Here is a 21335-nt window from a genome sequence, read left to right on the forward strand (position 1 = left end):
TTCTGCGCTTCATTGCGAACGGTGAGAACATTATTCGTTCTCAAGTTGATTTGTACAGGTAATTTTGCTAATCTTTTCCTAACATGAAATGCAAAACAGCGGATTTAGGGTCAAGACAACGTTTCTGGGAAGAATTTAAGGAAACATTGCAAAAAAACCACGGAAAATCAGAGCCATTGAGCAATGAAAATAACTGAACTAAAATGCACCATAGGTCGCTTATGCCCCAAGCCCTGCAATTAGGCACTGCTTGAAATGCTCAGGATCTCTGCGTTCCTCAAACAGACTACAAAAACAACGTTCGCTTTCATTATTAATTCTCTACTGTATTAAACTTGGGCTACATAATATCTGTAAAAACATTTAAGTAAAAACTTATATTGTTTACATTACAGGAAATAATTCTGTTGTGATCGAGGAACTAATTCAGTGGAGCTAAAATTAATCTACAGCAATGGGCTACGAAACGAAGTTACATCAGTCTAAACTGAAAGCGCCAATCAATGTACAAATTAAGTTTTGCTTTAAGTTACAGGAAACGTGACCAAGCTAATAAGGTACGACAACGACAACTATGACTGAAATTTAGTTAAAACAGTCTGTAATTCATTTAGTTTCAAGAAAAAGTCTGTTTCTTAAGTCGTTGAATCAGTGTTCTCCTCTTTCCCCTGCACTTGGTATTGATTCGGGCAGCAATTTCAGACCACTGTTCATTAAAAGACCATGAGACGAACTTTCTTCGCAAGAGAGAAATCAAGAAGCGCATCTTAGTACTGTCTAACTGCTGATAGCCCTTTGAACCGGACATATTCCCTTTCGCCATCTCGTTATCAGTGAAGAGGACGTCAACACAGGCAAGTGCAGTTGTTGATAAGTCTTCGCCAAGGTCAACCATCGCTCCAACCTTGCGTCTCTGTTCATCTGTGGGTCCATGACTTAACAACTGGGGGATGTTCTGATCCACGGACGCAAGGGGCAATCTTAGTTGAGTCACAGGAGGAAGGTAAATAGGTGACAGTATTTGAACGAACCTGGGTTTCAATTGGACAAGACTCCAGGACTGTGATGGCTGATTCCTGGGGAGGCCTGGGAGTGGGGTCGCGGCAGAAACTTGTTATGACATCCCTGGCAGTGTCAAGACCATCTTCAAACAAAGGTGAGCTAGGAGTCTTAGGCTGTTGCTGATTGATGCTTTTTACTGCGGTTAACTGCCTTACTATGTCTGTTAGGTTCTGAATCTGCTCTTTTAACTCGTTCACGACATCATAGTGATCTGTTTGTACAGATGCATCGGCTGTCTGCTTTAACACCACGCCGCTTTCGCACTGGACACTCGCCTCCACAGTCTGAACTTTTAGATCTTCTCTTTTTCTTTAAGCACGCTTGTTTTTGGTTCTGTTCTTTGAGGAACTCCGCCAACAACTGAACCTGTAACAAATCGCACCATTGTTAGCCGCATTCAGAACAGAAAGGCAGGTCTAGTGTACGACTAATGAATATAGACTTTGACGGATCAATACAATAGTGATGGTACTTTATAGCGGTTACCAATAACACGCAACCTACAGCATTCAAAAGAGTCAGATAAAGTTGCGTTTTGGTGGACGTCAATCAAACAAAAGCCGTTGAAATTATTTTGAATTCTGACAAGATTCCAAGGTTACCCTGCAAGAAACTAAGAATTTTACCTTGCTAAGAGAAGGTAAACCTTACTTAAATTGATTCTCCAGCCAGATCAAGCGCAAATAAAAGGTATTTTTGAATTAAAAATTTCGATTTTCACTGCATGTGATAATTTGCTCACTTGCACACATCGTGAGGTGCAGTGATTTCAAAAGTTTCATAAAGAATACAGCCGGATCTGTCTAAACAAAGTGCATTTTTTGGATAACTTGTCTTGGAAATAAACTTTCATAAAGTTTACCATCCGTCAGCGGATAAAACTGTCAACTTCTTTGTTGTGTTACCTTGAAATGTTCTCAGAATTCAAAACAATTTCAACAGCTTTTTTTTGTTTGACGTCCACCAAAAGACATCTTTATCGGAGTCTTTTGAAAACGATAGGTTGCGTGTTGTTGGTGATGTGTGTGCTCGCCCACTATTGATAAGAGCTTTTTTTACCAGAGAGAGCTCGAGGACACAGTTTTGTTCTTCAATATTACACTTTGGATTGATTTCAATGAAATTGTAGAAAGAAAACAAGAGAAAACTGGCTGTCGATGTATAACATAGAGCGCGCAGAAGAACTTCGAACAATCCGAACTAACCGACTGTAACATAATTAATACAGTTTTTTTTCATAAGAACCTTTTCTATGAGAACGTCGAGGCTGAGATTAACCAAAATTCTAAGAACATATAGAGAACATTTCTCAGTCCGAGAGTTGATTGATAACGTTTTTATTTTGCTAATTTGAATCAAGGTAACAAATGTAAATTGACCAAAATACTTACGGCATGTTTTGTATAACATTAACAATGGTGACACACATCTCGGTTTGTCAGAATCAGCACTGAGTTCTTGATACCATATCTCAGCAGGCAATGCACTTTGATAGGTTTTCAGGTCATGTCCGCATGTCTGCATCTTAAATCAAAAACTTTGATTGAGTTCGATTAGGTTCAATGGTCAAAGTTGCCATACATTTGATTCAATGATTCAATGATAACAGTAGTGGATCATAAAATGATGTTTTAAGTTAACATCATTGTTCCTTTCACTTAATTCTTTAATGTTCTTGCATACTACAAAAGACGTTTCAAAATTTTTGTCTATTTCGAGTGATGGTTTATGCAATCGAACTCTCATACAACTTTGAATAGTTTGATTGCCGACCTCAATCGAACCCAATCGTTCTATTAGGTTCTATTGAGTTTGATTAAGTTTGATTACCAAACAGTTCGAGTAGTTTCGTCAGGAAGTAAATATTGTCCGAGTTAATTAAGGATACAACAGAAACCGCGGCGTGTGTAAAGCAAACCACTTGCAAACTAACTTGTTTAACCTAAACTTCATATAATTATTCCTACCATAGCCGATAAGTTTAACGAACGGAAGTGACTTATAAAAAACTATGCTGGTTCACAAAGCAGTGATCACTGAATCAAATTATAGAAGTTTCGCCCCGCGTTGAGTTCGACCCGTGCATTTCAAGTAACTGTTAACAAAAAGATCCGACTGCGTAATGCTAGAGAGTTTTTTTGTTTAAGTCCTTTTTTCGTAACTATCGCAATATGGAAATTACTGTAACACTACATCAAACAAAAATCGTTTCTTTTAGCTACACAAGTGCTTTCATGTGTTATGTTTCAAAGAATTAATTGAGCTCCAATGTTTCTAAGGGCAGGAGTTTTTACTCACCTCGTCTGTTTCGCATACTTGAGGGTTTTTCTTTTTCGAGGAGCGTGGCAAAGCTTCTTCTGCCGTCCATTTGGTTCCATTCTGTGTGGCCTCCAGGGGAGAAGGGACATCATGAAATAAGTGACCATTTGCTGGGTCTTCTACAAAACGCTTTTCTTCTGAGTTAAGATTTTTTTTCGTTATCTGGAACAGAGACAAAGAGTATGTTAATGTTCGTCCACTCTACTAATGACAAAGGGTATCCAGAGTATTCACTTCTTAACATAGTCTCAATGAAACTTACCAGATGATGCAATTACCATTGCCTCCAAAACTTTTCCATTGTGCCTGAGGGTGACAGAAGACAACTTTACCGGCTCACAATCACTAAACCGTTTTGAGTTTCCTCGTCTCTCAACTTTTTTGTTTCTACAATACAAGTGGTTTTATCCAAGCTAAAATAAACGAGGCATAACTTTGGAACTTTCAGAAGAGTACGGAGCGCCATTTCACTTCCTTCAGTTATCACGCCAAGGGATAATTAAATCATAGCATTTTAGAGGCCTTTAAATAGCCCAAGATCTTGCAGCTGGCCAATAAGAAAAGGAGTTTAGGACAATCGATTTGTTTGTGGGCGGGCAAAAACGTTTTCTCACGTTCTTGATTAACACTCCTAATTGAATAGGGCTTGAAAAAAGAGCAAAACTTTTGTCACTTATCCTGGCATCGGTAATTGAGTGGAACATGCTTTCATTAACGTAGAAAAATTATGTTGTATCTCTGCACTTTGCTCACGCAATGATTTCTTAGCAAAAAAAGTATACAACTGGCGAGAAGATAACAAGAATTCGCTGGCATTATAATTTTGGGGAAAAAAGTTTTAAGCGTGGGCAGGCGCATTGACTTTTGAAGAACAAAGCACTTCGGCTATTGTTTTGGACGAAAAGAACACCAAACAAAGGCCGCCCTTAATTCACTACTTAAGCGTAGAAAAAAAAATAAAAACAAACGATATATTTAAAGCCTAGGCGAGCTTGTTGATTCTCAAAGATTTTCAAAAAACATCCCGGAAAGAAAACTAACTGTTTCAGAGGGTTGCCAAGTTGAAAAAAACAAACAAAACAAAATATGAGCAGTGTATTTTACACCTACCCAAGCGCATTGAATTTCGGAGAACAAAGAATTTCATTCAATGTTTTGACGAAATGAAAATAGTAATATTCCAGACGCGTGCTGGATTTGAAAAAAATAATAGATTTTATGCATGGGAGGTAGCATTGATTTTCGAAGGACGATTTTCATCTCGCCGGAAAGAAAACAGGACTTGCGTCGCGCGCCAGTTTGAACAAAAACAAACAATTGATACATTCATAGCTGCGCGAGCACAAGAAAACTGAGCAATATTTAATGCGGGAAACGTTTACAAATTCGACTTGCCAACAAGTTGAGATAAGGATTTTTTTTCCTCATGGAGTCTAAAATGTAACGCGCAACGGGCTTTGGGAAGCGCAAGCCTACAGAACCAGAGAAAAAAATCTGAAAAACCAAATCTGAAAACTCATAATAATTTTTGCACAATGTCTTTAATAAAGTTGTGGCGCTACAAGGTCCTCAGTTCCCGTACGACAAAATTCCCTAATTTCCTTGAAAAGGTATTCAGGGCGTTCACGGCTCATGCCTTTGGGGGTAACGATCTGAGGCAAATCTCCTGGCTCTGTTAGATTAGATGCATTTCGCAGAAGATTAATGGCTCTTTCCTCTGAATTCCAATATTCCTTGCAGAAAACAGTCCCTGGGTGGTCTCTGTGAAATCGAAAGTGATGATAGCTTCTCAGATTTGGCAACTCCTTAAAATATTGTCCAAGATAAGTCATCCAGTCATAGGCTGTTACGCGTACAGCGCCACTGTGCAGTCCAACTAACTCCACAGTATTGACTGATCCCGACTCCTCCACAGCTCTGGCGATGTCAAACAATGACGAAATATACGTTCGCCGTGTTTTCTTCTTAACCAATCCAAAGCACCAATCAGGAGAAAATTTGTTGTGCCCAGCTACAAGGAAATTATATCCAATGACGTGATGGAGTCCTGTCATGACGCGCCAAAGATAGTAACAAATAAAAGGATTGTTCTTGTTTTGTGCTCCGCAGTTATCTGCATGCATCTGAGCTTCAGTTTCACCCACTCCATGTTGAGTAAAGAAATGGTGAACATAGGAGATTGTGGCGTTAGCTCGTTTTCCCATACAAACGTTCTCGTCTATCAAGTAATTTACTTGTCTGGGGATACCTTCACAGCAGACTCTGAAGAGAGCACACTTTCGTGGAGTTTTAAAACAAATTGGCCCGGGCTGGTTAGGGTTTGCTGGGTAATGCAGCTGCTGAGCATAGCTGAGGAGTAATGCACTGTCCCAGCATAGCTCCACGGTTCTGGCTCAGTGCTGAAGTCGATGTTGCCAAGATGTGTTGCAAGACTGTCCTTGCTTTCTTTACAGCAAGTTTTGTAGAAGTCTCGTTTTCCAGTAGCCAGACTCAAATGTTCTTCCTGTGCTCTAACCACTTCAGCTTTTGGTGCTTCCGGAAGATTTGCTGACTTGTGGATGCGGCTATTATTCCTCTGACAAGTCCAGCAGAGATCTGTTGCTGGTCGCGTAATAATAACAAAGGGGCAAAGTTGATTCCAGAGATCGCAGAATCTAGAGTAACCCACAGAAATTCGACAGTCATTGTTGCAGAGATCTTGGTAGGTTTTCCAGAGGTTGTGTTTTGTGAGGGTAGATGGCAACAATTTCATGTCAGTTCGCTTAAAACCAGGCACACGTCCTGGCAGGAGAAGTGCTTGCTCTTCCGCAACATTTCTTATAAATTTGACAACATTCTCTATTGTCTCCGGCAAGAAAGTGGAGGTCGGTAACCGTTTGTTGTTTCCATGCACACGCACAGAGAGACCGTTCTTCTTGTAATGTTTCAGAGGACTGTGAAATCTTCGCTGATGGATACGGTGCAAAAACAAGAATGTTTTGCGACATATTCTTCTTCCGTGGTAGAAAAACGGAATCCTCGTTCTTTTACGTTCCGTTTCAGTCCTTCCAGATGTGCTCACCTCACTGCAGTTTATGGAACTGTGGATAATGCCCAGTAACGTCATGTCAAGCTCGATGGATGTCAGTTCCAAGCAGTTGTTTCGGCAGTCGAGAAACTCCTCTTTCGGTATGGTGGAGCTGCACGGCTTTTCTTGCTCTCCCAACTGGCATCCACAGGTTTCTTGGATAAACGCCTCCACTTTGGACCCTTCCAAAATCTCAACCTCCGAGTACTCAAATGCAACGTTGTCTTTGTCCTCGTCTGTTTCTCCGTCGCTTTCATCTTCCGATGACTCACTATCCGTCACATCATTCCCATCTTCATATTATCTTCTAACGTGATATTCCATCAAAACTGTTCTGAGTTCTCTTGTGACATCTTCTGAAAAGATCGAATAGTCTTCCTCGCACTCCATGCTTGTCGTATTTTGAAATCTAAATCTCGTAGTTCATTTCAAGGTAGAACAGTAACGCGTCGCTATCGAAACATGTGTGCGTGACAATTTGGCCGAGAAAGCCTGGATCAGGTAATAAGAGAAAATGGCGCCCTAAGAAGATTTTTTCCTTTGCGCCGGTTTGTGGTAGTTTGTGTTAATTAAAACGATGGAAACACATAAAAAGAGAGAAGGAGGCTTACCGCGGGGTTGAAAACTGCGTCGTAATTTTAATGGAAACTTGTCAATTTTCGAAAAGTTTTAAAAGGCGAGAAGCGCCAACTGTTCGATCGAAATAAACATTACGCAACAGAAAACTCCTGAGGAACCTGAAGTATGGTGAGCATTTTTATAGTTACAAATTAGAGGCATTTTATTTGTGCTCCAAACGGTACTGCAGTACCGCAGGTACTGCCTTGAATGGTAAGAGCAAAACAACAATTGTCCATGCAATGTAAAGGGGTCTTTCAAAGGATAGAAACCGAAAGTCTAGCATGTCAACAAACAAAGACATATCCGTGTTTATCCACCGTGCTAAATAAACAAAGCTCTACCGTGTTAACCACATGTAAACAATCGTCACAAGCAGGGTATTATAAATTTATTGTTCTTGTTTGCATATGTACACGATAAGCGTGTCGTGTCAGAATCGTGCGAGCGTGTTGCTACCGTGCCGTGTGCGTACGTTCACCTTTGTGACTGTTTTCCCGTGTAGGGTCACATATATCATGCAAATTGAATGTCATTAGAATTTCTTCAATTCGTTCAACAATTTTCTTTCTGGTCATTATTATCCCGCCTTGTTTATCCAACATCGGATTCATAGGAAAGTTAAAGTACTAGGAAGGTAAGTATGAACTGTGGGTAGATCGCTGCTGTCTGTGGCTAAAAAATTTTCCAGACACACAAAGTGCCCTGTGCAAAACCTATTGCAATTCTTACATTCCTTAGATCCCCAAGGTAGCTTTCAACCTGGTAAAGGCAGGAACTGAACACTGGGTCCACCAGTGTACCACACTTACTCATCTGTGGGTCTTCCTCTTTGGCAAATGGGATGATTGTAGTCCTCTTCATAACAAACTCCAAGTGCAAAGACTTATTCACTCGGTAAGTTTTTCACCATGTGTCGCTTGCCTAGGCTCCAAATTTCTTTGACGTGGTGGTACTGATCTGGCTTCTTCTTGTTCAACAAAAAATATAAAATGTTTATGTTTCAGCCGCCTTTTGGAGCTTCCAACTTTCCATTTAGTTTGTCCTCAACTTCTTGCAGTTGAAGATTGTTATCTTGGGCTGCTTTTCTATTAAAGAGCAAGAGTCAGCTGCCCAGTTTCTTCAGCTTTGACACTCAAATCATCTGTTGATTTCACAATTGAGTCTGTATTCAGTTCCAGCGTTTCTCTTTGTGTTTCTCCCCTTTCATGTAAGACTTCAAGGCGCTTTCTCCCATGCTTTCTGTGTTGATCTCTTCATTACAAACACAACACATGGTCTCGTGTTTGTCGCCTTTGAATCCTTTCACTTAGCTTAACTTTGCACCATTTAACCATTTACGATTAAATACACATTTGCCTATCGCTCTTTTAAATTGCAAACAAAGGGAAAATCAAAAATACCTCGCTTAAAAAAACGCTACACACAACCGATCACATAGCCCCTGAAAACAAACGCATGTGGTGGACAAACGCACATGACCTGGTGAGACGTACATGAAATTGAGGCAAAGATCAAAGTTCGCTTGATGTATACTTATGTATACTGATGTATACTTACATGTGTTATACTGACCATTTGTCCCATTGTTATCGCCAGTTATTAGACGTCAATGGACAAATTTACGCGGCAAAATCATTTAATTTTTCAGAAAAGTGATATGGAATAAAGAAATTACGAAATTTCAAGGACTTTTCAAGACCTAATAAAGAAATCAAGTACTTTTCCAGGACCTTACCCGAATTCAAGGACTTTTCAAGACGATTACTAAAATTCAAGACCTTTTCAAGATTGTACGAGCCATGTCTTAAAGTCTATTCCGTTCTAATAACCATTATTTCATCAATGGCTTATAGCTTCTCTGTATTGAAATACAATCATACTGTGGCTAGTTCTTATCTCTCCAAACCCTATCGTAATACGAGCACTAAATTTATCCCACAACTATTCTTTGTTACCCTTACTTCTGTACGTAATCAAGTTGTCAATTTAATTTATAAATTTCACGCTCTTGTAATATGGAAATAACTCGCAATGCGTGATACAACAGACTGTTATCAGACAGTTGCCTCAAAGTTCCCTAAAACTCTCATTGTGTTCTTCATTTAATTGGGAACAGTCAAATTGCGCGACGTTTAGAATGAATATAGATAGACTTACTCATAAGATTTTTTATCGTTTTCCTCATTAGTTTTAATGCCACGTCTTATAAATTTATCAATGCAAGTTTACATGCACCTACCATTTTTTTTTAAAAAAAGGATTGGACATTTAGATCTATGTGCATGACGTTCGAATTTGCAGGGTATTTATTTTGGCTCTTCCCCCTGTCTCCCATACGACGTTGAACTTTCACGGATAACAAAGAAAAATCTCTGAAATTATTCTTGAATAAGGTGGATTAACTTTAATATAGCCTATTGTATAAGTGTATCAATAATTTTGCAAATCATTGTAGGCTGAGATGACTGTTAAACAATTCAGCACATGCAGGTTGAATTAATAATTTTCGCTTTGGTGCTGTAGTCGTGTAGCATTTGATAGGTGGAGTTGGGCAAGTATTTGATAGAAAATTTAATTCATGATGTTATTAAATTTGTTCCTTTACTGACCTCATCAGGCATTTTGCCTCGCCCTGGCTGACTGTAAACAGGCGGAGAATTAAGGATCTGTAAATCTTCCTCCAAGTGCAAAAGAAGGGCTATTTGTTGGTCTTATTTCTATTATGATTCATTTTAGAGATGGAGCACCTTCAGAGCTTTCTTCAGTCTTAAAATGTTTACTGCGTCCTTATTAAATCGTAGATACATTAAACCCATTTCAAAATAAAAGGCAGTAAAACTGGCAACACGAATATACCATTTTAGCGATTTTTCGGTTTGGTAATCAAAAGTTATAAAGCATATTGTAAATTAACAGAAGGAAAAAACGGAACCAAAGTAATCGCACGTAATAACTGTAACTAGAACGTTTCCAAAATTATCCAATTCAAAGACAACTTTTTGTTGACCTATCACCTCTCAAAATTAGATTGATTTGTGCCAGACAATTGGTCAAATTCCCTTCGAGTTGTATCGCTTAAAACGACGCCTTTATCGTCTAACACTTCACACACCCCTCACTTACAGTAACGTATATTGCATTCTGTGCTCAACACAAGCGCTAGAAATTCAAATATCATCAATATTAGTCAAAATGTATTCCTCTTTTCTAGTTAGATGAAGTCAACTCAGTAGGAGGAGTCAATATTGTTATGAGGAAGGAAGCACCATCTTCAATTGGAACATAACCTTCTAAGCAACATGTTAATCTTGGTGGCCTTTTTCCACAGTTTATCTTCTTTGTGGACACAAATAGCAGAAATTGATACAAGAGTCCCGGATGAGTCACTCTCAATCTGCTCCGCCAAGTTCCTGATACTCAGCAATTTTTTGTAATGTTAACACAGTGTTGAGGGCTTCTTGTAATTATGAAAGTACTTAAAAAATGACTTCAATTGAAAAAAAAGGCAGTTATAGTGGAAGCACTCAAAAGCAGACACCCTCAGGACGTAAAAAAAGTGTCAATAACTGGAGCTGGCCTCTTACAAGAATGTTTCTCGTAAGCGGCCACAAGAGGTGTAAGAACTAGATGCCCGCTTACGAGCTTTGCCCAGCTAACAATAAATATTGGGAATGCAAAAAAAATTCCACTGTATTAAGGATGGTGCCTACCTATACACAGGTATTTTTGTCAGTTTACTACTATGCGGGGAAAGCAGATCTTAGTAAGGGCTATTGGATTCCAAAAAGAAAATTGGGGGTAAGCATGCATTTTTAGAGATAATTGGAAACAACAATTCTAAAAAGTGCTGAGAAGCAAAGCAATGTATGGCATTTTTCATAAAATTAAAGCTTTATTACCTCTGAAAAATGCATGGTTACCTCCAATTTTCTTTCTAAATTCCATTGGCACTTATTAAGTTCTTTCTCCGTATAGTTTTAAACCGCTCAAAGATATCCCTGTATTAGTAGGCACCACCCATAGGAAACCCGAGTATCTTGAAAGCGCAGAACGTATGCGCAGTAACAAAAGTAGGTGCTGTCCTTAAAGGATTTTTCTGTTTTATTGCCTTACACAATGCCGCAGTAATGGTGATGACTTTCATTAATGTACTGTAAAATCATTGTGATTAGCAGCTAATTGGATTTCCTTTAATTAGGGTGCCCACTAATAAGAGCTTAAAAACAAAGGAAAAGTCTAAATTGTAACCCCTGAAAGTGTCTGCAGATGCTTACGGGAATGTCTGCTTATGAGAATGTGTAACTACAAAGTTTGTATCGGTGTTCAAACAGGGTTTTCACTGTTTTTCGCAAGGACAGAATTGTCAGCTTTAGTTGGTGTTACCTGGGATGAACCACAGTTTTCTACGACTTGATTGTTTTAATAATTCTCTTCGGTTAATTGTACCGGGCTGCAAAATGTGCTTACATCTCTTTTATAATAACAACATGGACAATAGATAACCGCATGCGGTTGCTAAAACACATGATCGGTCACATGATCAGCACGCCACGCAATTGTCATCCTTCACACACTCAAAGAATTGTCATCCGAGACATTTGTTACAATGTTCAGTGGAGTACTCGCCTCTCTCCTAAGACTTGCTATTGTATTCTCACTTATTGCTCCTGTATGTCTCTTGCATTTTTGGGTTGATCAGGCCCAAGTCAACAATTTTATCAACAAAACTAAGGAAACATTTATAGCAGAGTCTTTGTTCCGTGACCAAAGCACTTGTTTCGCCTATCCCAAAGGCACAATGGAAAAATGTTTGTAATTAATATATTGTCAACAAAACATCAACGAAGTCAATGGACAGTCAATAAATCTGGATTAGGATGCACTACACATACACCGTATACGGGTATGCCAAAGGACCATAACAAGGAAGTGCCGGCTACTGGTACATAGGTGTTATCCAAGGTGATTGCAAAGGAGGATAGGGCCACCTAGGTACAGGGTATGGAGCTGGCTGGACACCACAGATGGTCGGCTGTCCCAATGTGTTGTAGGTAAACATTCGTGGTGGACGATGAGCACGTTGGGGGGGACTTGGTCCCGGGTCCTGTTCTAGTGCTGCTTCTTCTTCCATTTCTGACTCTTGCTCTTCTGATTCCAGCTCCTCTGGAACTGACACAGGTGGGGTATCTTAATTGTTCTCCGGTGGACAAGGTTGTTCGACATCTGTTGGTTCATGATGATCTGCTTACCTTCCATCAGACTTAGTTTGGACGTCACTGTCTAGCAACACAGGGTGATGAGGAGCAGCAACTGGTTCGGAGTTAGTACTGTCTCCATGAGTAGACCGTTCACCAAATTGCATTGATGAATAAGTTAAGAGTTTATCGTCATCACTGTCACAATCGGTGGCAGTCCTGGATGCACTACGAGTTTGATTTGAGATCCTACTTCCACACTGAGCTTTATTACTCGTTTGATGTTTCTGCTCTTGTGTTAGTGGCAGAAAGTCACATGGTAGAAGCAGATTCCTGTGCAGAACTCTATGTTTTCGGCCTCCTCCTTCAGGTTCCACCTCATAGACCACCACATGAACTTGATCTTCCCAGTATGCTCGAAGTTTACCTGGTCCTCCACGCTCTGAAAGGTTACGGACGAGAACTCTGACCCCAGGTTCCAGGTATGAATAGTGGGCTTTGCGATCTTGAAAATTCTTCCCCTTAGAGGCTGACATGCGCGACTTTTCAGCGGCTAGGGAGTACGCCTGTCATAGCAGACTTCCACCTGTTGACATAAGCACTGTGAGTTCCTGACGTTTAATCGGGTGATGTCCCAAGGATGATATCGATCGGCAAACAAGGCGAGCGCCCAAACAGGAGAAAAAACGGTGAATACCCAGTTGATTCGCTCTTGGTACAATTGTATGCATGTACAACTTTGGAAACAAACTCGTGCCACCTGCTTTTCTTTTCTTCTGGTAGAGTTCTTAACGTTGACAGCTATGTCTGGTTAAACCTCTCCGCTTTACCATTGCATTGTGGGTGGTAAGGTGTAGTCCTTGAGCGAATCCTCCCACACAGCTGCTGTAACTGGTGAAACAGTTTGTTCTCAAACTCTCTCCCCTGGTCATGTAGAATGCCCACGTGAAATCCAAAACGAAGCATGAAATCGCTGTAGAGCTTGTCCGCTGCCATCCTGGTTGACTTATTTCTGGTGGGGTACGCTTGCGCGAACCGTGTGAAGTGGTCAACAATGACCAAAATGTACTCATGTCCACCAGAGCTTCTTTCCAGATGAAGAAGGTCGATGGATATTAACTCAAACGGTGCATTCGTGATGACAGGCTGAAGAGGGGCAAGAGTTGAGATATTTGGATGCCTTTGTTTGAGGCAGCTGCACACCCGCGTCACAAAATGAGTAATGTCATGTTGGATGTAAGGCCAATAAAATCTCTCGCAAGCTAACTGTAGTACTCTCTCTGCTCCCAGATGACCAGGGCTCGAAATTGCGACCAATACAGTCGCATTTGCGACTTAATTTTTGCGTTTGCGACTAAAATTTCCGAAGGAGTGGCAAATTTGCGAGTTTCTTTCGCGTAGACCCGTAGACTATTAATGATTAAAAGTCTAGCTATCGCTACTTTGCCACTTTTTTGCCGAAATAAATACAAAATGAAAAACATATATTGTTGTGTGTCTTGCTTATCGTAAACATTTGAAGATTTGGGTTAGATTGTACCTTATTTGCCCGCTACGTTTGCCATTCCCTCAATCGTCGCCATTGCAGCGGTTTCTTATACATATGTATTGCAGGCTCATATTTTGCTTTGTTAAACCGCTGGATAAGAACTGCCACAGCGGTCCGTCTGGTATGGGAGGTTGCGTAAATTCCATGCACGTGATTGCGTTCTCGATCAGTGATTTCAAAACTTTTAAACAATGTCTGAACAAAAGGAGTATAAGGATTTAACTGCTTTCCAGGATTATCTTTTAAATGGTGAAATTGACCACGTGAAACGTTTACTCAACACTAAAGGGGAAGAACTGACAAATTTAATCAGAGGACGGCCAGCTATCCCCGATTACAAAAATCTTCCATGTGATGATTTGGCAACAGCTCTTATCCCGGACGATGTCACAGCAGACGTGGATAACAATCGGCTTGTCGGACTGAGCACCACAGGTAATGGAGATTGTCTTTTTAATGCCTCATCGATCATGTTATTTGGCGATGAATCTGTTTCAACCCTTTTACGATTATTGGTGGCAGGAGAACTCTATTTTAACAATCTGTTCATGTTGTCCTTCAGCAGCATGGTTAAAAATATATAAAAACTGTTCAATTGAGGCCTAACACTGCTGTTTAAAAACTAAAAACTAAAAACTGAAATCCAAGCTTTCGCCGATCAACGGCATCATCAGGGATGAGAAAACATTCCGCGCGCGCTATATATATATATACAAAGAGAGTGTAGGGTGAAGGGTGAAATGTGTAAAAAATGTGACGTATGTGTGAAAGCTATAGAAATAAAAATAGAAATAAACTGCGAGCGTATACAAGGTTCTAATGATGGATTGTAGTGTATAAAATTAAATATTAAAATAGCAAAATATTAAAATAGCAGGTCCGCAAATTCAGTGCATTCCTCTCGGGAATTGAGTGACGGTTTGTATTTTCTGATATAAAATGCTTCGTAGAGGCGTAGATTAGCGGGATCGTTTTCGCTCATAATAATTTTGATGTTGATGCCTTTATGGTCGTTGTTCTGGCAGGAAGAGATGTGTTTTTTGACGGAGGAGCTATCGTTACGGATGTGTTCTCTTACGCGGTCATGGATGAAGCGTGTTGTGCTACCAATGTAATGTTGGTCACAGCTGTTGCACGTGAGCTGGTACACTGCATTTCTTCGTAAACACAATCCGGTGTTAGCGATGGGGCATTTGTCTCTGGTGCATTTGCGCTCCGTGGAGGTGTGGGATAGGGCTTATCTGAGCGTGTAGGACTTGTGGGCAACGCGTACTGGGATGTTTTCCTTTCTAAAAATGTTAGTGATCTTGTGATTGAGTCGCTCAGAAATGTAAGGGATCTTAAGGTACGACCACTCCGTGCCGGTAGGCTGAGAGTTGCGTTGAAGATTTTGTGGGCATTTAGCTTGCTCGATACTATTCTCTGGGTAGCCGTTAAGGCGAAGGATGTCATCGAATGCGCCCAGGTGTTGCTTTGTGGATGTGTTTGAGGAGCATCTGTCTTCAATGCGTTTTCTCTCGTTGCGAATGAAGTTGAGTTTGGATTTGGTTGGCATGGCTGACTGATAGTGGACAAATAGTGGTTTTTTGGCTGGCTTTTTGTAGAATTCAAAAGAGCTGTTGCCATCCTGTGATATGGTGACATTGAAGTCCAGCAACGACAGCGACAGGCCATTCGGTGTTGCTTGTGGTTTTTCGATTTCAAATTTCAAGTTAGGGTGCACATTGTTTATTATCTTGTGGAAGTGGTCAGCTGTTTCTTCATTAGTCGTTTGGAGATAGATGTCGTCTACATATCTCTTGTAGGGGTTTATCATTAGGTGCGAGGAGAGGGCGATGGATTCAAGTTTATCCATAAATAGGATGGCCAATATGCCTGAAATGCTGGAACCCATAGGTAGGCCTTCTCTTTGGCGAAAGACTTGATCTCTGAAGGAGAAGTACATGTTGTTTAGCGTGACTTGGAGGAGGTCTGAAACGTCTTGTTTGGAGAGGTGGAGTACTGGGTTTTGGATTCTGTCTGTAGCGTTGGTGATGGCTTCTTGTATAGGTATTGTGGTGTATAAGGACACCACATCGAGGCTACATGGATAAGGTAGCGCTTTGTTTGTGGTGAGATCGCCAGCTTGGATGCATCTAATAAGTTCGAGACTGTTTTCTAAATGGGCTGGGACATTTTTTAGCATAGGTTTGAGGGCGTTGGCGAGAAGCCATGAAATCCGTTGGTTGGGTCCGTTGACATTGGATACGATAGGTCGTATTTTGATGTCGGGACCTGCTTTGTGGGTCTTGATGAGATGGTAGAATTTGGGCAGGTCTGTGTTTGACGCAAGGAAGCTCCTTTGGACAAAGGGAGGGAATTCATTTTGTCGGCAGATCTTCTTCCAGGCTGTGTTTACTTTATTTTCGACTGTCTTGGCTGACATGCGGGACACTTTTTGGTAGGTGTTGGCGTCATTAAGATGGTCAAGGGCGGCCCGTGTGTATGTGTCCTGTTGTATGACGCAGAATTCAGTACCTTTATCGCTGGGTTCGTTTTATGCTGCCCACGAGGCATTTACGGAAATGTCAACATCCAATCCAGAACTATATCCAGATGTTCTTTTTACTGTCGCTCTAACAAAGAGAGGCGACCGCAAATTTACGGAAACAGGCGACAGGGACGAGGCTGTGAAAGAAGAAGCTCTCTTGGCGTGTGAGGTGGGAAAATGGTCCTCCTTTGTCCATGTCATGGGTATGGCCTCTGTGCTGTCTAGGCCGATAATCTCTGTGTATCCGTCTGTTGAATTTCAATACTGCTGCCTGGTTAACAGAGTGATCAACCCAAGACCATCAACAATCTCTAAGCCGCCTAAGGAGGAAGCTATACATATCCTCTGGTCAAGGGATGGGAATCTGGACAATCGAACTAAGAGCTGGTACACCCCAAACCACTTTGTGCCACTTTGTGTAATCACAGCAGAGCCACCAGCTAGCGAAAAGCAGGATTCCCCATCTACCAGTACACAACAACCAAAACAGGGATTCGGAACACTCTTTTCGTTTTTTAAACCAAAGGCCTCATCTGGTCTGTCGGCTATTTCTCCGAATGCCCCTCCTGAGAAGCCAAAGGTTTCAAAACGATCGGCATCGTCTGCTGGCCACCGCATCGAAAAAGAGGAACCCAAAGTTAAAAAATCCGCAAATTCAGCCGCCTTGAAACGGAAAATCATGTTCAAGTGGAAGGACGAGTTTCCTTGGCTGAGTATTCACGAGGAAGATGATGCGATACTTTGCAGCATCTGTTGTCAAGCTACAAGAGAGGCCGGCAAGACGCAGTTTATAACGGGCTGCAAGTCAGAAAAGAAAGAGACGATGAGAATTCATGGAGAAAGCAATGGTCATCTAAAGGCCCAGAAAGCAGTGCTAGCACAACAAAAGGCTGTTCGTGAAACCGTCCTTGCCCAAAGTTTCTCCAAAGGGACTAAGGACATGCAAGAAAGGGATCAGAGGGAAGTAGCCATAAAAATGACTACTGCGTACTTCATCGCCAAAGAAGAACTTCCCTTCAGCAAGTTCAGCCCTCTCATTGCCCTCCAGAAAAAGAATGGCCTCGAGTTAACATCAACATATGCGAATGACAAGAGTTGCGCTCAAATGGTCTCTGTTCTCAGGAAACTCTCAAAGGAAGGGCTCGCTGCGGAACTAAACAACAAACACTACATAAGTGTAATGGCTGATGGAGCAACGGATGCAGGAGGGATGGAGAACGAGACAGTATTCTGTCGATTCGTTCGCAACGGTCGCCCAATCAACAGGCTGATCGGCCATAAAGCTGTGGAGCATGCGCACGCAGAAGGTAAGGGGAAAATATGCGTCCATACTTTGGTTAGTTAATCAGAAATTGCTTCTTAGTATAATGGCGTACAGTTCTCTCTGGTGAGACTATAGCAGTGACCCTCTGGAAGTAACTAGCCTACTTCCCCCAAAACCAACGATTGCAAACACAACTTATAACGAAGTGCCAAGGGACCAAAAAATGTGTTTGTTTTAATGAGCGTTCGTTATAAACAAAACCCTGACAAAACGAATTTATGGCAAAATGACTAAAATATTCGTTATATCGAGGTCAATAATTATTTTTCCTTTTAATCCGTGTTACGTTACAGCACTCAGAATTCACTTTGATCTGCAATTACAATCTTACAATCCAGCAGAATTATTAAAGGATTTTCATCTCTGTTGATCTGTTGTAGATCTGTTTTGCAGGTTCTTATTCGTTATATCCGCCGGCAAATTTTCACTTTGGGTATCTAGATTGTGTTCGTTGCAACAGGGCTATGCTCCATACATTTTACTGTACTTTTGCCGGCCCCAAATATATCGTTCGTTATACCGGGAACTTTGTTAAATAGGGGTTTGTTATATCAGGGTTCCACTGTATTCTATTAGCTGGAGGCCGGAGGGGCTAATGTTCTGTTTCAATAAATCTGTTTTAGGGCTTAAGGAGGCAATCAGTGCCACCTTCGAAAATGCAGAAGTGGAAAACTGGAAAGCAAAACTGGTTGCTTTTGGTGCCGACGGTGCTTCGGTCAACCTTGGCAAGAAGGCGGGCCTTGCAGCATTACTGAGGAGAGATGTTCCGTATCTTGTTGACTTCCACTGTCTGCCTCACAGACTTGAGCTCGCCCTGCTGGAACTTCAGAAGAGCTGTAAGTCTGTAGAAGATGTGTACAGTGTCCTCCACTTAATTTGGAAAACTTACCATTACAGTCCAAAGAGTGTGAGGGCACTGAAGTCTATAGCAGACGAGCTTGAAACAAACATCCTGAAGCCAACGCAAGTTAGAGGGACCCGCTGGCTTCCCCACGTCAGCCGGGTGCTAAAAGTGTTTGTTGGCAACACCTCTGCCTCTGAATCAGGTCAATACGCGGCCGTTTTGATGTACATGGAGGATTTGAGTGTCAACTCCAAAAATGCAGACATCCAGGGAAGAGCGCGGCACGTGTCCACTAAGATGAAGGATATCCATTTCGCTGCATTTTGCCATTTTTTGGCCGACTTATTCTCGATTTTAAGTCGGCTAAGTCTCCAAATGCAGCGAAATGGTATTATCCTCCCCACAGTAGTGTCACACCTCAAGGAAACTGTGCTGAGAGTGGAGAGCCTCGCAAATCGTCCTGTGGCAGATGGTCACCTTGCTAGATTCTGGAAGACGGTGGAAGGCACGTACACGTTTCAGGGGGTGGATTTGACAGGTTCCATCGAGTCCAGGGCCCGCGGTAAAGATAAACTTGGAGGAGGAGGAGGAGGGAGGCTCGAGGCAGAAATGGTGACTGCCGTAAACCTCACAACGAAAGGCCTTCGCGAGAGGTTTGGCATACTGCTCGGCACCGGCGATAATAAGGGAAGTAAGGTCACAGCTGCGGATTATGGCCCTCAACAAGTGGTCAGCGACATGCTGGTTTTCAATGTTGACAGCTGGCCAACCCATCCCAGTGACCTGCTGGATTTCGGCAGAGAGGAGATTGGACGCCTGATGCAGTGGTTTCGACCCATTTTGGAGAGAGCAGGATGTAAGAACTCCGCTATTCAAGACCAGTGGATCTCTGTAAAAGTCCAAGTAAACGGGCAGTTACGGAAGCTTGATTATGGCAGCCTTTGGGAGGCCTTACTTACCAAAGTCCCCTACAAGAGTGACTTCGCATATGTCTTACATATTGTGGAGTTAGTTCTTGTCCTCCCAATTTCTGCAGTGCAGTGTGAGCGTGCTGTTTCGGCCCAGAACCGAATCAAAAGTAGTACCAGAGCCACACTGAATGTGTCAGTATTGGAGGATTTGATTCGCCTGTCTTGAGAGGGCCCGACAGTTTCTGAATTCGATCCAACTCCAGCAATCAACCAATGGTTTGAACGAGACAGGTCAAAGGGAGAACGACCAAGACGACCTCACTTCTTAAATAACAGTGCATAACTGTTGTGTACAATTTAGCTAGTTATTGTTAAAGTGTGCAGTGTTGACTTTCATGGGACTCTTAGTTTTGCGCGGTTCTCTCCATCTCGAAGTCTATATTATTTCCGTAAAGCCATGAGAAACGGACATTGACAGTAAGAGTATAGACTCAATTGAGTTAGTTACCGAGTGAAATCCAAGTACACACTCCCAGTTTTTTTTCTTTTTGTTCATGGGGGAATTACTTTTTTTAATATTTTATTCTCGCCATTTGAGCATGATTAATTAATCTCGGCCCAGGCCCCAACGTCATCAGATCTTGGAAACAAACATGGCGGGTCGAGTGTTCGCCAGCGATTCAAGATGTTACAAGGTAAATTACAAGGATTTTCAAACCGTTTAACTGAGTGAAAACCTATAAAAAACCCTCTTTCACGCAAAAGTGGAACACCTGCAAAGGTAAACCAAAGTGATTTTAAAAATGTTATCTCGGTCCGTACGGTAGTATAAACTAAAATAAAATGTCACGGCGTAGGGAAAACTAATTAAAGGATGATCAACTTCGCAACGGTCACAGACATTTATTGGAGATATTCCAAGTTTGTTGTATCCTTTCTTGAAGCTAGAAATTGTTTAATTTCACCAAAACTATAATTTTGAGTTGTATTGGATTGAACACTAAAGATGGAGAGAGTTTATACGGTACTTTTTGACTCATGAAAACCACGTCTTTTTGAAAAATCTACCAGAAATTTAGAGTTTATTGTAACACTAAAGATGGAGAGAGTTTATACGGTACTTTTTGACTCATGAAAACCACGTCTTTTTGAAAAATAGAGTTTATTGTAAAAGCGTGAACATCTCCCTGAGATACAAAGAGATATCATACTTGAAGATAATAAAATCACAAAGATTAAATACAGCTTATTCAATTTTGTAGAGATCGACAAACTTGCATAATTTTAAGCTATCAAATTAGCATATTTACCCTCTCTTGCAAAAATGTCAATTTCTCCCCAACGAAAAAATATTTTTCAAAACAAACTGCACAGGGGTTCTTCTAACATGATAGGGTATCAAACTTGAAAGTATGAGCGAAATCGATTTTTTCACCGTTTCCACAAGTATTTGATGTTGTCTGGTTTTTACTGACATTGGCTCTTAAGTGTTTTAAATACCTTGCAAAAATTCGACACTGCAAGATGCACATAAAAGGTGCAAAAACGAGACTGCGAGAGTCGTAAAATTTGGCTTAAATATTTGCGATACGCATACCTTTTGAAAGGCCATTAGCCCCCCGGCAATATTCAAATGCTCATAGTAATACTGCAACCCAAAAGCGTAATCTTAAAACTTGTAACTATTCACATATTCTATACAAAAAAATCATTTTCAATTTGGTCAATGCAGTACATTTCTGGTACATTTCAAAATATAAATATGGCTAAATTATCATAAATCAAAAATCCAAACTATTGCTGACTTGCAATGTTCATGGTCTTTTAAATTTAAAACAAAGAACAACCTGGGACAAGAATTAAGCAAGAGCCTCTAAGATTTGTTGCAATTGAGGTCTGCTATCTGGATGGAT

The 21335-nt window shown here is 41.1% G+C and overlaps 1 protein-coding gene and 1 pseudogene across 1 annotated transcript; one reads left to right on the forward strand and one right to left on the reverse strand.

Moving 5' to 3' along the window:
* Window positions 1-214: 214 nt before the first annotated feature.
* On the reverse strand, window positions 215-4909 carry LOC146481196 (uncharacterized; annotated as a pseudogene).
* Window positions 4910-18257: 13348 nt separating this feature from the next.
* On the forward strand, window positions 18258-20367 carry LOC146481197 (zinc finger protein 862-like). The gene has a single exon (XM_085108861.1). The coding sequence runs from the start codon at window positions 18263-18265 to the stop codon at window positions 19646-19648; it is 1386 nt and encodes a 461-aa protein (XP_084964987.1). The 5' UTR covers window positions 18258-18262; the 3' UTR covers window positions 19649-20367.
* The last annotated feature ends 968 nt before the right edge of the window (window positions 20368-21335 follow it).

Source organism: Pavona decussata, unplaced genomic scaffold (assembly GCF_977016875.1).
Source record: "Pavona decussata unplaced genomic scaffold, jaPavDecu1.1 SCAFFOLD_51, whole genome shotgun sequence".
In the NCBI taxonomy this organism is placed as follows: Eukaryota; Metazoa; Cnidaria; class Anthozoa; order Scleractinia; family Agariciidae; genus Pavona; species Pavona decussata.

Coding starts and splice junctions, on each gene's coding strand:
- LOC146481197 (XM_085108861.1), top strand. CDS start 18,263: ATGTTCTGTTTCAATAAATCTGTTTTAGGGCTTAAGGAGGCAATCAGT.